At 23.3% G+C, this 14605-nt stretch overlaps 1 protein-coding gene across 1 annotated transcript; it reads left to right on the plus strand.

The window, feature by feature from the left end:
* The first annotated feature begins 127 nt into the window (after positions 1-127).
* Positions 128-14587, plus strand: LOC127288791 (DNA damage-binding protein 1). The gene is made up of 6 exons (XM_051316446.1): positions 128-368; positions 2562-2710; positions 7215-9535; positions 9655-10056; positions 13540-13936; positions 14076-14587. The coding sequence occupies exons 1-6, from the start codon at positions 299-301 to the stop codon at positions 14157-14159; spliced, it is 3423 nt and encodes a 1140-aa protein (XP_051172403.1). The 5' UTR covers positions 128-298; the 3' UTR covers positions 14160-14587.
* The last annotated feature ends 18 nt before the right edge of the window (positions 14588-14605 follow it).

Consider the following 14605-nt stretch of genomic DNA (forward strand, 5'->3'; position numbering starts at 1 on the left):
TCCTCTCTACGCAGAGAGAAATTTTAAACTAAAAGACAGACTTATAACCACACAGTGTATTAGAAAAAGATGAGAATATTCCTTTTTCTCTTCCCCCAAACATCATGTTTCCGTACCCTGACATTGTGTCCTTGTTGCGGCGTCCTTCGCCAGATTCACGTCGAAAAAACCTAACCTCAAAACAGTGTGCGTGTGTGTGTATGTTGATTGTTATATATTTTAAGCGAAAAAAAAATAATAATTCGGAGTGCAAGTAAAATTCACTCATTTTGTTCGGAATTAAGAAGAAAATAATAAAATGAAAGCAATGGCACATCATTACGTTGTAACGGCACATAAACCAACAGCAGTCAATGCTTGTGTTACAGGTAATTGAGAAAATTCTTTTTTTATTTAATTTATAATTATTTTTTTCTAATGATAAATTACGTTCAGTGTTTCTATTGACTTTAAAGGTTATGTTTCATTCGTAAACAAATATTTTTCAAGGACATGAATTTTCTCTATTATTATTTACGCTATTAAAACAAAAATGAAAAAATCCCTCTAGGAACAAATTTTTTTCCTATTCTTTCTTTTCACAAAAAAAACAATAAATATATTTGTATTTAGACGATTCCTTATATTTAAATTTAAGAACAGTTTTCTTTTGTTTCATGTGAACTTTTATTGATTTTCTTTTTGTTACCATTGAATTTTCTCGATTGTTGATCTTATTATTGTGTAAAAGAAGATTTCTTTTTTTGCTTAGTGTTGAAAAAATAAACGATTTTAAATTTCTAATTTTCTTTGATTTAGACTTTTTTTTCCTATTTTAAAATTTTCAAGCTATCTGTATTAAATTTCAATTTATTCTGTTTAGTGAAAATAAAGATAAAAGAAAATTCAATCAAAACAGCTGACAAATTTATTTTTTTTGCAAAATAAATTTTATAATAATATTTTTTTTATCTTTTTAAAATAAAATCAATACATTTTTATTAAGAAAAAAAATGAAATTGTTTATTAAGAAAGTACTTAAAAAAATATTTATATTTTCTTTTTTTTAGTCTAAAATTAAATAATTACCTACTTTTTAGCATTTTCAAAAAAAAACATTTCTGAAAATTCAGGGTATCTAACGGTCAGGGAAGTCAGGGATTTTAAATGTTCACGGAAAATTCAGAGAAAAGTCATGGAAATTTCTTTAATTTTGTGGAATTTTTTATAAATAAATTAAAGTAACTATTAGTTTAAAATTTTTTTTACTTTTTTCCCCAAAGCAAATGCAAATTAAAAAGTTGGCCTTCACATTCAATTATTAAGCATGTGATATATCTTATATTCATTAAGTAAATAATTATTTACAACTATTTATTGAATCAAATAAATGATTTTTTAAACTTGGATAACAATTAATTATTTTTTTTCAGTGAAATATTTGGTTTTTTTAATAAAAATAAAAATTATTTGATACAATTTTATTTTATCGGTTCAACTACAAATAAAGTAAATTATTCATTAATATACGAATAATTTATTATTTAAAGCTAATACCCACATTTAATTTATAAAAATTTTTACGGCGTCGAATATTAAATTATCGAATTTCTATTTAGCAAAATTATTGTATAAAGTGGACTTTATATTATGCAAAATTTTCAATTTACATTTAACTAAAATTCGATTTAAAAGAATTTCTATTTAGCAGAACTCTTATAAAGCATTTTTTCTAATACTTTCTTAAAGTTTTAAATTAATATAATTTCAATTTAACGAAATTCATGTCTATAAAAATTGACAAAAAAAAAGAACTAAGTAGAATTTTTCTTAAATGAGAATTCAGTTAAATAAGAATTATTTGGAATTAAAATTTTCTTTAATAACAACTTTGTTAATTAAGAAATTTGTTAAATAGAAATTTACAGGCCTCGGATTATACGACTTTTTCCATCTTTTTTTCAAAAATACGACATTTTTCGACTTTTTTTACATTTAAAAAAAAAATTTAAACAAAATACGTTTTTTTAGTAGGTATACAATGCAGCTTCTTGATTTATTTTAAAATGGTGAATTTACATTATACGAAATTGGTATTTTATGATTTTTTTTCTTTTTCTATTTTAATTGTAAAAATACACCTGAATACTAAATTTTATCTTTTTATTTTCGAATTTAGTTTTTTTTATTGCTTTTTTTACTTTTAAAAATTTTCAAGCTACCTATATTAAATTTCAATAAAGGTATTTTAATGTTTCTAAGTATAGGTTTAGTACAAAAAAAAAAACTATAAAGAAAATTCAATACTAAAAACAGCTGAAAAAATGAAATTTTTGCATAATTTATAACAATTTTTTAAATCTTTTTTAAATAACAATACATTTTTATTAACAAAAATATTAAATTGTTTTTAAAAAATTTATGTACTTTGAAAAATATCGATATTTTCTTTTTTCACTTAAAAAAAAGGAAATAATTATTTTTTTAGCATTTTCAAAAAAAAAAAATATACATTTCTGAGAATTCTATAATTTAAAATATTTTTTCAAATAATTTGAATTATTTTCTTTTTTTTCCTTAAGGTAATTTTACATCACCCACGGATTTGAATTTAATACTTGCAAAAAATATGCGTCTCGAGATTTATCTCGTAACGCCCGAAGGATTGAGACCATTGAAAGAAGTCGGTATTTATGGAAAGATTGCAGTTGTCAAATTTTTCAGACCACCGGTATGTTGAAAAAAAAATATTTTTTATCTTATTTATTATTTGTAAATAATTTTTTTTTATTTTACATTTTTGTTGGCAATTAAAAAAATCAAATAATTTATTTACAAGAATAATCGCCAAATTTCTCTAAGTTTGTAAGTTAAATATAATTTCTTGAATAATTACTTGGAAAAATTGTATTTTAAAATATTTAACTGAGAAAAATTATTGTTTTGTTATTTTTTGTTCTTTGTTCGAAATTATTTTTTCGTAAATTATTAATTTTTGCAAACTTGAATTCTTGAGACATGTAAATATTCTTTAAATCAGTGCAAAAAGTTAGCAACGCCATTTTGTTTTTTAAAAAAAAATAATTTTTGTTCTCTAATTTTTAATTAATTTGAGCTGAAAAAATTTTAAAAATAAAAATTATATCTCGAATTTTAAGAAAACAATTTTAAACTCAAAAATGACACTCATATAAGTATTAAAAAATAAACAATATTGTGCAAGACCAAGAAATGGAATTCTTACAACAAGTTTCAAAATCTTTAATAATAAATTATTCAAAATAATTCAAATTTCAATGCAAAAAACAATGTTTTGCTGTTCAGCAATTTTGAAAAATAATACATTTCTTTTTTTTTTAATAAAAAATCCATTTTTGAATTTTTAAATTGAATTATTTTGTAAAATTTTAATTTTTCGTTAATATTATGACTGTTGTTTTTTCACAAAAATTTGTTTTTTAAAAATAATAATTTTTGAATATATTTCTGAGTAAAAAATATTTATTTTTGAATTTTTAAAATTGAATTATTTTTAACATTTTTTATTTTTTGTAAATGTTATAATTTTTCTTTTTGTTTTTAATGTTTTTGTGACTTGCACAATTCGGGCCAAAATTTATTTTTGAATATTAATAATAATAATAATAATAATAATAATAATAATAATAATAATATTTGAGTTATATGTTGTATTGGCATAAGGATCAGGTGAAAAAAAAGACTTGTTACTTTTCAAGAATTTTATCAGACGTTGTTGCTCGTTTGTGAGCCTTCATCAGTGACGTTTATTTTCTATAAAAAATTTAACTTTTGTTTAACAATCTCATAAATACTACAAACAAGAATATATAAACGTAATAAAAAATGATAATCGTAAGTTTGTGAAAAAGACATAGTAAGGGAGGGGAAATAAAAAAATATCGAAATTAAAATATCCCAATAAAGCTTTTTTACCAACCTCATAATTAAGAATTAATCCATTTGTGTTGAGCAAACTGCAATCGGTGATAACTAACCACACACAGAAAAACAATTATTTTGGAACAAAAGAATCACTTCATTTTTTATCCTAGATTTTTTGGTAGAGTATTTATACATAATCTTTATATACAATATTATTTCGTTGATGACTCTAGAAGGATTCTTGGGGAACTGACTTCGTGTTTGGTGGAAGGAGATGTCAACATATTGTCTTTTGTTCCAAAATAATTGTTTTTCTGTGTGTGGTTCGTTATCACCGATTGCAGTTTGCTCAACACAAATGGATTAATTCTTAATTATGAGGTTGGTAAAAAAGCTTTATTGGGATATTTTAATTTCGATATTTTTCTATTTCCCCTCCCTTACTATGTCTTTTTCACAAACATACGATTATCATTTTTTATTACGTTTATATATTCTTTTTTGTAGTATTTATGAGATTGTTAAACAAAAGTTAAATTTTTTATAGAAAATAACCGTCACTGATGAAGGCTCACAAACGAGTAACAACGTCTGAGAAAATTCTTGAAAAGTAACAAGTCTTTTTTTCTTCACCTGATCCTTATGCCAATACAACATATAACTCAAATATTATAAATACTAGGATCAATATAACTCCAACAATGAATAGATTAATAATAATAATATTGATAATAATTTTTGCATATTTCTGGGTTAAAAATCGTTTTTCAATTTTAAATTTGAATTATTTTGAATAATTTATTCATAATTATTTTTTATTTATTAATTTATTGATAATTATTAAAGGTTATGAAAATTTTTGTATTTTCTTTTTTTTTATCTTGCACATATGTTTATTTTTAATTACATACATGTAAGTGACATTTTGAAATTTAAAATGTTTTTTTTATATTATGAAATTCAAATTATAATTATTATTTTTTCAAAAAAAAAAAAAATTATGCAGCTCTTAGAACAGAATTATCACAAATTGGCACAAAAATTATTTTGTATAATAATTTGACAGTGTGGACAATTAATTTTTTTTAATTAACAAATCTCATATGTGTTTGTGAATAAATAAATATATTAATTTATTGTACAATTGATCGTTGATCGTATATATTTTAAATAAATAAAAATAAAAAGGCTTTGCTAAATTTTTGACACATTCAGAAAAAAATATTTCTTTGATTCAAAAAAATCAATTTTTTTTTTGACTAATTTTTCTTTTTGATACAAAGAAAATTTATTTGTTTCAAACAAATTATCTTTGATTCAAAAAAAAAATCAATGTTAGAATTTCTTTGATTTAATGCATAAATTTCTTTGAATCAAAGAAATGTTCTTTGAAAAAAAGCGAAGCTTCTTTGGTTTCAAAATAAAATTTTGGGGCGCATGATTGTTCTATAAAAACCATTAGAATTTTGATTTGAAAGAATTTTATTAGTTATAATTATTTTTCAGACAAATTTTTATTTTATGTACAAAATTCTTAAAACGCCGAATTTTTATTTGTCCGAAATTGCAAATGGCCGAATAAACAATCGATTATGGCACATTTTTTTAAAATTGACAAATTACGATTTTCTTGACAATTTCTGATTGGTCAATTTTAAAAGACTCGCCAAAATCGATGGTTTGTTTGGACAATTGCAATTTCGGACAAATGAAAATTCGGCGTTTTTATGAATTCTAATGAAAATTCGTTTAAAGAGAAATTGTGCAAAATTCTAATTCGAAAAATAAAAATTCACGTTTCAAAAATAATTATTATTATATAATAATAAAATGCTTGATCTGTCCTTCTGTCCTAACTTGAAGTTGACCTTTTCTGATTTCACGTGTTTTTTTGAATAGTACAAGATAGTAATTTGAAAAAAATTTATTTAAAAAAATTAATTTTTAAAGTACCAGGGGCCAACGAATACCTAATAAATATTAATTATAAAAACACAGGCCTCGAATCAACTTAAAGACACAAAAAGTCGTTTCAGTCGATTTATATTCCAAAAAAAGTGGATTTGTTTTTTATTTTAACAAAAATATTTTACAGATTTTTAAATAAAAAATTTTTTTTTTAATAATAATCCTTTTCGAGGGTTAAAGTTGAAATTTTTAGAAATAATTAAATTTTAAAAGATATAGTTAATTTTCAAACAATTATTAAATTTTACAGAACTAAAAATAAGTTATCAAACAATTTTTAAATTTAATTGAATTTTCAAAGATTTAAAATTGAGATTTTTGAAATTAATTGAAATTTTAAGTGTTTTATAATTAAAATTTTAGATGATTTCACTAAAAATTTATTAGAAAATGCGGACAAAATACAATAATTTGAAAATCATTTTTAATTGAAAAATGGTTTCAGATAGTTGAAATTTCAAAGAATATTATTACAATAGTTAAAAATAATTGAATTTCTTTAGAGTTATAATTGAAATTATTAAATTTCAAAAAAAAAAAATTTCGATGGAAAATTTTAGAATTAATTAAATTTTAGATGCTTTTAAATTCAAATTATTGAAAATTCAATTAATTTTAAATTCAAATTTTTGAGAATAATTAAATTTTATTTGATTTTAAATTTGGAAAATAATTGAATTTCAGTTAATTTTGAATTGAAAATTTTGGGAAATAATTTAATTTTAATTGAAATTTTTGATAATAATTTAATTTAAGTTCATTTTTGATTGAAAATTTGGATAATTAATTTTGAATAGAAATTTTAGAAAATAATTGAATTTTATTGCATTTTAAATTGAAAACTTGGTAAATAATTAAATTTTAAATTGAAAATTTTTGGATTTTTAATTGATTTTGAATAAAAATTTCGGGTAATAATTGAAATTTAGTTTATTTTGAATTGAAATTTTTAAAAAATACTTCAATTTTATTGTGATATATTTTTTTTAATTATAAACAATTGTTAAATTTCATAAAAATTTTAATTGAGAAATAATTTTGATATAAGTAATTGAATTTGTGATGTATTTCATTAAAATTATTAAAAATAATTAATTTAGTGAAGAATCATCTTAGTTATAACAAACAATTAAATACTCAATTTGGAGCGCTTGCGCGCGTTTAATTTTGCTAGTATATTTAATAAAAATTTTTTAAATCAAAATTCTAATGATTTTTATGGGATAATAAAAATTTTATTTTGAATGAAAGAAAACAAGTCAAAGAAATTTGGTTTTTTTATGAAATCTTTTCTCTGGGTATGTAAAAAAAAATCGTGAGATCGAAAAAGATGATAATAATTAAAATAAATAACTGAATTTCAGCACGAGAAAAAGGATCTTCTTTTTTTGTTGACAACACGATATAACGCAATGATTCTCGAATGTATTGGCGAAGGTGAGGATATTGAAATAATAACAAAAGCCCATGGCAATGTTGCCGATAGAATTGGTAAAGCATCAGAAACGGGAATAAAAGCAATAATTGATCCAAAAGCACGCGTTATTGGCCTTCGTCTTTACGATGGTTTATTTAAAATAATTCCCTTAGATAAAGATAATCCCGAATTAAAAGCATCATCAATAAGAATGGACGAGCATCAAGTGCAGGATATTAATTTTCTTCACGGTTGTGCAAATCCAACATTAATATTAATACATCAGGATATTAATGGTCGTCATGTGAAGACACATGAAATTTCTTTACGTGATAAAGAATTTGTTAAAATTCCCTGGCGACAGGATAATGTTGAGAGGGAAGCAATGATGGTAATTCCAGTTCCATCGCCAATTTGTGGGGCAATTATAATTGGACAGGAGAGTATTTTATATCACGATGGTTCAACGTACGTTGCTGTTGTACCGCCAATTATAAAACAAAGTACAATAACGTGTTATGCAAAAATTGATCAACAGGGTTTACGTTATCTTCTTGGCGATATGGCGGGACATTTATTTATGTTATTTCTTGAACAGGAGACAAAATCCGATGGTACAATGATTATTAAAGATTTAAAAGTTGAATTACTTGGTGAAGTTAGTATACCTGAGTGTATAACTTATTTGGATAATGGAGTTATATTTATTGGTAGTCGTTTTGGTGATTCACAACTTATTAAATTGATAACAAAAGCTGATGAAAATGGTTCTTATTGCGTGCCAATGGAATCGTTTACAAATCTTGCGCCAATTGTTGATATGGCGGTTGTTGATCTTGAACGACAGGGACAAGGACAAATGGTAACGTGTTCGGGTGCATTTAAAGAGGGTTCATTGAGAATTATTAGAAATGGAATTGGAATACAGGAGCATGCGAGTATTGATTTACCGGGAATTAAAGGAATGTGGGCACTTAAAGTGAATGGTGGTAATTTTGATAATACATTGGTGTTATCATTTGTGGGACAGACGAGAATTTTAATGCTTAATGGAGAAGAGGTTGAGGAGACTGATATTCCTGGTTTTGTAGCCGATGAACAAACATTTCACACTGGTAATATAACAAATGATATTATTGTTCAAATAACGCCCACTTCGGTTAGATTAATTTCAAATGAAAATAAACCTGTTATTTCTGAATGGCAGCCAAATAATAAGAGAACAATTAGTGTTGTTGCTTGTAATGGTAGTCAGGTACTTTGTGCAACGGGAAATGATTTATTTTATCTTGAAATAATAACAGGTGAAATTGTTTCTAAGGGATTTATAACATTGCAACATGAGGTAGCTTGTTTGGATTTATCACCGTTGGATGGTAATTCAGAGGCGCAAATTGCTGCCGTTGGTTTATGGACGGATATTTCAGTTAGAATTCTCACATTACCGTCGCTTGAGGAAATAAATAAGGAACTATTGGGTGGGGAAATAATACCGAGATCAATTTTAATGACATGCTTTGAGGGAAGTACTTATTTGCTTTGTGCATTGGGCGATGGGAGTATGTATTATTTTTCTTTGCATAAGGAAAATGGAATTTTGACTGATAGAAAGAAAGTAACACTTGGAACACAGCCAACGGTTTTAAGAACATTTAAAAGTCTTTCAACGACAAATGTCTTTGCATGCTCGGATCGTCCAACTGTTATTTATTCATCGAATCATAAACTTGTCTTTAGTAATGTCAATCTTAAGGAAGTGAATCATATGTGTTCGTTGAATGCCGAATCATATCCTGATAGTTTGGCGCTAGCGACTGATAGTACGGTGACAATTGGAACAATTGATGAGATACAAAAATTGCATATTCGAACTGTACCATTGGGAGAGTCACCAAGACGAATTGCTTATCAGGAGAGTACACAGTCGTTTGGCGTTGTTACAATGAGAGTTGACTTACAAGAGAGTACGGGAATTAGTGTTGTAAGACCATCGGCATCGACACAAGCAACATCGACATCGAGTAGTAGTCATGTGGCATCGCACAATAAACCAGGTTATACGTCCAATGAAATTGGACAGGAAATTGAGGTTCACAATTTACTTATCATTGATCAACATACATTTGAAGTGTTGCATGCGCATACACTTATGCCTACGGAATATGCAATGTCATTAATATCGACGAAACTTGGTGAGGATCCAACGTCGTATTTCATTGTTGGAACTGCACTTGTTAATCCCGATGAAACGGAACCCAAAATGGGAAGGTAAGAAAATTTAAATCTTTAAAATTCTCATCAAAATTATTAATTCCTCATCATTCCTTTTTAATTTTATTGAATTGGAAATATTGTAACATTTACATAAAACTTTTTTTTTCCAACAGAATTTTATTGTATCAATGGTGTGAAGGTAAATTGAATCAAGTTGCTGAGAAGGAAATAAAAGGGGCATGTTATTCGCTTGTTGAATTTAATGGTAAACTTTTAGCGAGTATTAATAGTACAGTGAGATTATTTGAATGGACAGCTGAAAAAGAATTGAGGCTTGAATGTAGTCATTTTAATAATATTATCGCTCTATTTTTAAAAACAAAAAGTGATTTTGTACTTGTTGGTGATCTTATGAGATCACTTACACTTCTTCAATATAAAACAATGGAAGGTAGCTTTGAAGAAATTGCACGTGACTACAATCCAAATTGGATGACTGCCGTTGAAATTCTCGACGATGATACTTTTCTTGGTGCTGAAAATTGTTTCAATCTCTTTGTTTGCCAAAAGGACAGGTAATTTATCAAAAATTGAATTATTTTCTTTTTTATATAGATTAAATTGATTGTTAATTAAAATTTTATTAGAAATAATTATTTTTTAAAACAATTTTCATTTTTCAAATTAGCAATTAACAGAATTTCTTTTTATACGAATTTTGACTTAACAATATTTTTCGCTACTGAATTTTTATTTATATGAATTGTTAATTAATAGAATTTTTAAAGTGCCGAATTTTCATTTGTCCGAAATTACAAAAGGCCGAACAAACAATCGTCAGAATGATTTCGGCGCAATTTTTGAAAATTGACCAATTAGAAATAATCAAGAAAATCATGATTGGTCAATTTTCAAAAATTGCGCTGAAATCTTTCTGTTGATTGTTTGTTCGGCCATTTTTAATTTCGGACAAATTAAAATTCGTCGTCTTAAAAATTGGAATTATAATTTTTGTCATTTAAAAATTCGAGTCACATAACAATTTATTGAATGAAAATTCTGTTAAATTAAAATTATCTTAAATAAAAATTCTTTTAAATAAAATGTCATGTGAGGAAAATGACTGTAAAATAGTTCAGAATCAAACTAAGACAAATTTTCAAAAATTTTAATTAATTAAAACAAATTTCTAAAAGAAATTCTTAAAATTCTATTTTATAATTTTTTTTCAACGTTGATTTAGGCAATTTATTCGAATTTAAAATTTTATCATAATTTTTAGTTTTAATGGTTAAAAAAAAATTTTGGAACAATAATTAAGTTTTACAGATTTTTAAATTTCTAACAACAATTCAATTTTAGAGTTATTTTATTTGAAACTTTTTGAAATAATTGAATTTTAAAAGATTTTATTTAATTTCAAACAATAATTAAATTTAAAATTTTACAAAATTAAAAATAATTTATAAAATAATTTTAGAGAACCTTATTGAAAAATAATTGAATTTTCGTAGATTTACAATTTTCAGATTTTAGAAAATAATTGAATTTTAAGTGATTTTTTATTGAATTTTCGAAGAATATTATAAAAATAATTAAAAATAATTGAATTTCGAAAAAGTTATAGTTGAAATTATTAAATTTTTAAAAAGTTTTAGATGGAAAATTTTTGAAGGTTTTACATTGAAATTTTTGTAAATAATTGAATTTCAAATGATTTTGAATTGATAATTTTGTTGATTTCTGTTGCTGAAAAATTTCATAGAAATTACAGATAAAAAATAAACTTTAAAAGTTTTTAATTAAAAAAATGCTTTCATATTATTTGAATTTTCGAATAAAATTCTAAATATCATTAAAAATACGTAATTGAATTTCGTAAGAGTTCTAGTTGAAATTATTAAAATTCAGTAGGTTTTAGATGAAAATTTTTAATAATTAAATTTTAGAAAGTTTGAAATTGAAATTTTTATAAATAATTGAATTGCAAGTGATTTTGAATTCAAAATTTTTTGTAATTTTACTTGTTTATTTTTTTTTTTAATTTTAATCAATTATTGAATTTTATAAAATTTTTAATTCAAAATTAGTTTAAGATAATTGATGTTGTGAAAAATTTCATTAAAATTATTGAATTTAATTAATTTAGAGAAAAACTTTAGTTAAAAATTTGTTAAATAATTGAAATAAAGAAGATTTCATTAAAATTATTGAATTTAATTAATTTAGAGAAAAACTTTAGTTAAAAATTTGTTAAATAATTGAAATAAAGAAGATTTAAAAATTTTTAATTGAAAAATTTTTTCCAATATTTGAATTTTTGAAGAATTTTATAAAAATCATTTAAAATCATTAAATTTTGGAAGAGTTACAATTGAGATTTTTAGAAATAAATAAACTTTAGAAGATTTTAAATTGAAAATTTAGAAAATAATTGATTTCAACTGATTTTGAAGAAGTTCTGCTTTTTTTTACTAAAAAAAAGACGTATTTTATGTAAAAACTAGCAAAATTAAACGCGCGCAAGCGCGCCAAATTAAATATTTAATTGTTTGTTATAAAGAAATTAAAGATTAATATTATCAATAATAATTTAATTTATTAGAATATTATTACATAGTAAATGATAATAATAAAAATTATATGTTTACAGGCCTCGGATTATACGACTTTTTCCGACTTTTTTCAAAAATACGACTTTTATAGACTTATTTTAATAAAATGCGACATTTTTTTTACATTTGAAAAAAATGTAAATAAAATACCTTTTTTTAGTATAAAATGTAGATCTTCTTCAGATCTTCTTCAATTCAATTATTTAACAAATTTGGAACTAAAATTATTCTTTACTAAATTAATTATTTTTAAAAATTTTAATGAAATACATCACAAATTCAATTATATCAAAATTATTTTTCAATTAAAATTTTTATGAAATTCAACAATTGTTTATAATTAAAAAAAAATATATCACAATAAAATTCAATTATTTTCTAAAATTTCTATTTAAAATGAATTATCCAAATTTTCAATCAAAAATGAACTTAAATTAAATTATTATCAAAAATTTCAATTGAAATTCAATTATTTTCCAAATTTAAAATCAAAGAAAATTTAATTATTCTAAAAAATTTGAATTCAAAATTAATTGAATTTTCAATTATTTGAATTTAAAAGCATCTAAAATTTAATTATTTCTAAAATTTTCCATCGAAATTTTTTTTTTTGAAATTTAATAATTTGAATTATAACTCTAAGGAAATTCAATTATTCTTAACTATTTTAATAATATTCTTTGAAATTTCAACTATCTGAAACCATTTTTCAATTAAAAAAGATTTTTAAATTATTGTATTTTGTACGCATTTTCTAATAAATTTTTAGTGAAATCATCTAAAATTTTAATTACAAAACATTTAAAGTTTCAATTAATTTCAAAAATCTCAATTTTAAATCTTTGAAAATTTAATTAAATTTAAAAATTGTTTGATAACTAATTAATTTAATTATTTCTAAAAATTTCAACTTTAACCCTCGAAAAGGATTATTATTAAAAAAAATTTTTTTTATTTAAAAATCTGTAAAATATTTTTGTTAAAATAAAAAACAAATCCACTTTTTTTTGGAATATAAATCGACTAAAACGACTTTTTGTGTCTTTAAGTTGATTTGTAAGCCGGTGTTTTTAAAAATAAATTTTTTTCAAATTACTATCTTGTACGAAATTTTCTGGCACATCTTTTTTCTCATCATAAATTTTTTGTATTTGTATACAATTTTTGAATGAATATACAACTTTAAAAAAAATTTCGTTGGTAAACGTTGGGTACTTCAGCTTCGCGAATTGAATTTTCGAATTTGGAATTTTAAAGAAACTTATTTCGAAATTTGGAAATACAATTATACAACTTTGGCAAAAATGAGAAAAAGAATTGTCAAAAATTTGACACGTCATAAGATTACTATTCAAAAAAACACGTGATATCAGAAAAGGCCAACTTCAAGTTAGGACAGAAATTATTATAAAGTTTTTTTTGTTAAACAAATTTTTTTTCCAGTGCCGCAACGTCCGAGGAGGAGAGACAACAAATGCAAGAAGTTGGACAATTTCATCTTGGCGATATGGTGAATGTATTTAGACATGGATCACTTGTTATGCAACATTTAGGTGAATCGAGTACACCAACGCAAGGTTGCGTTCTATTTGGAACAATTAGCGGTGCAATTGGACTTGTCACACAAATTCCAGCTGGATTCTATGAATTTTTAAGAAATATGGAAGATCGTTTGACATCGGTTATTAAAAGTGTTGGTAAAATTGAACACAGTTTTTGGAGAAGTTTCAATACAGATTTAAAAATTGAACAATGCGAGGGATTTATTGATGGCGATTTAGTTGAAAGTTTTCTTGATCTCAATCATGATAAAATGTCCGAAGTCGCTTTGGGATTAATGGTAAAATTATTTATTAATTATTTAATTATATTATTTTATTTTTAGAAAATTATTTTTTCTAAAATTTCATTTGGTTTCTAATATAGAAAATTCCTTTGGTTTTTTTTTTAATTTTATCAATTGTAAATTTTTTTTCCAGATTGACGACGGCAGTGGAATGAAAAAAGAAGCGACTGTTGATGACTTGGTTAAAATTGTCGAAGACTTGACAAGGATACACTGAATCATTTAAATATTAAAAAGGAAAAAAAAAATTCTTTCGTGATTTGGAGATTTTTATTTTTCTGTGCAAAAATAATAATGCAAATTGATGGAGATGTATCATTTCAGGCTCTTTCAAACTTTAGAGAACTCATTTGTAAAAAAAAAAAAAAAGGAAACGCACTATTTTTTTTTCTACAAATAATATTTCAAAACCATAAAGTTCAAGGTTTGTGAAAGTAATGGGAGGATTTATTAATATTATTATTATTATTATTAAGCGAAAATATAATTAGTATATATATATATATATTGAAAAGTGAAAATTCTTTTCAGATATGTAATACACCTGCGTAATTGGTGTTTAATTAGTTTATTATTTGTTTATTGTTTTCTTTTTCTTAGAGAGAGAAATGTACAGGTTTGTAAATTATACATTTTTAAAAAGAAGGTGAAAAAATTCATTTT

Source organism: Leptopilina boulardi, unplaced genomic scaffold (genome assembly GCF_019393585.1).
Source record: "Leptopilina boulardi isolate dan_hultmark-lab unplaced genomic scaffold, ZJU_Lbou_2.1 LbouV2_396, whole genome shotgun sequence".
Classification (NCBI taxonomy): domain Eukaryota; kingdom Metazoa; phylum Arthropoda; class Insecta; order Hymenoptera; family Figitidae; genus Leptopilina; species Leptopilina boulardi.

Coding starts and splice junctions, on each gene's coding strand:
- LOC127288791 (XM_051316446.1), top strand. CDS start 299: ATGAAAGCAATGGCACATCATTACGTTGTAACGGCACATAAACCAACA. Junction 2,711..7,214: donor TCAAATTTTTCAGACCACCG/GTATGTTGAAAA, acceptor ACTGAATTTCAG/CACGAGAAAAAGGATCTTCT. Junction 9,536..9,654: donor ACGGAACCCAAAATGGGAAG/GTAAGAAAATTT, acceptor TTTTTCCAACAG/AATTTTATTGTATCAATGGT.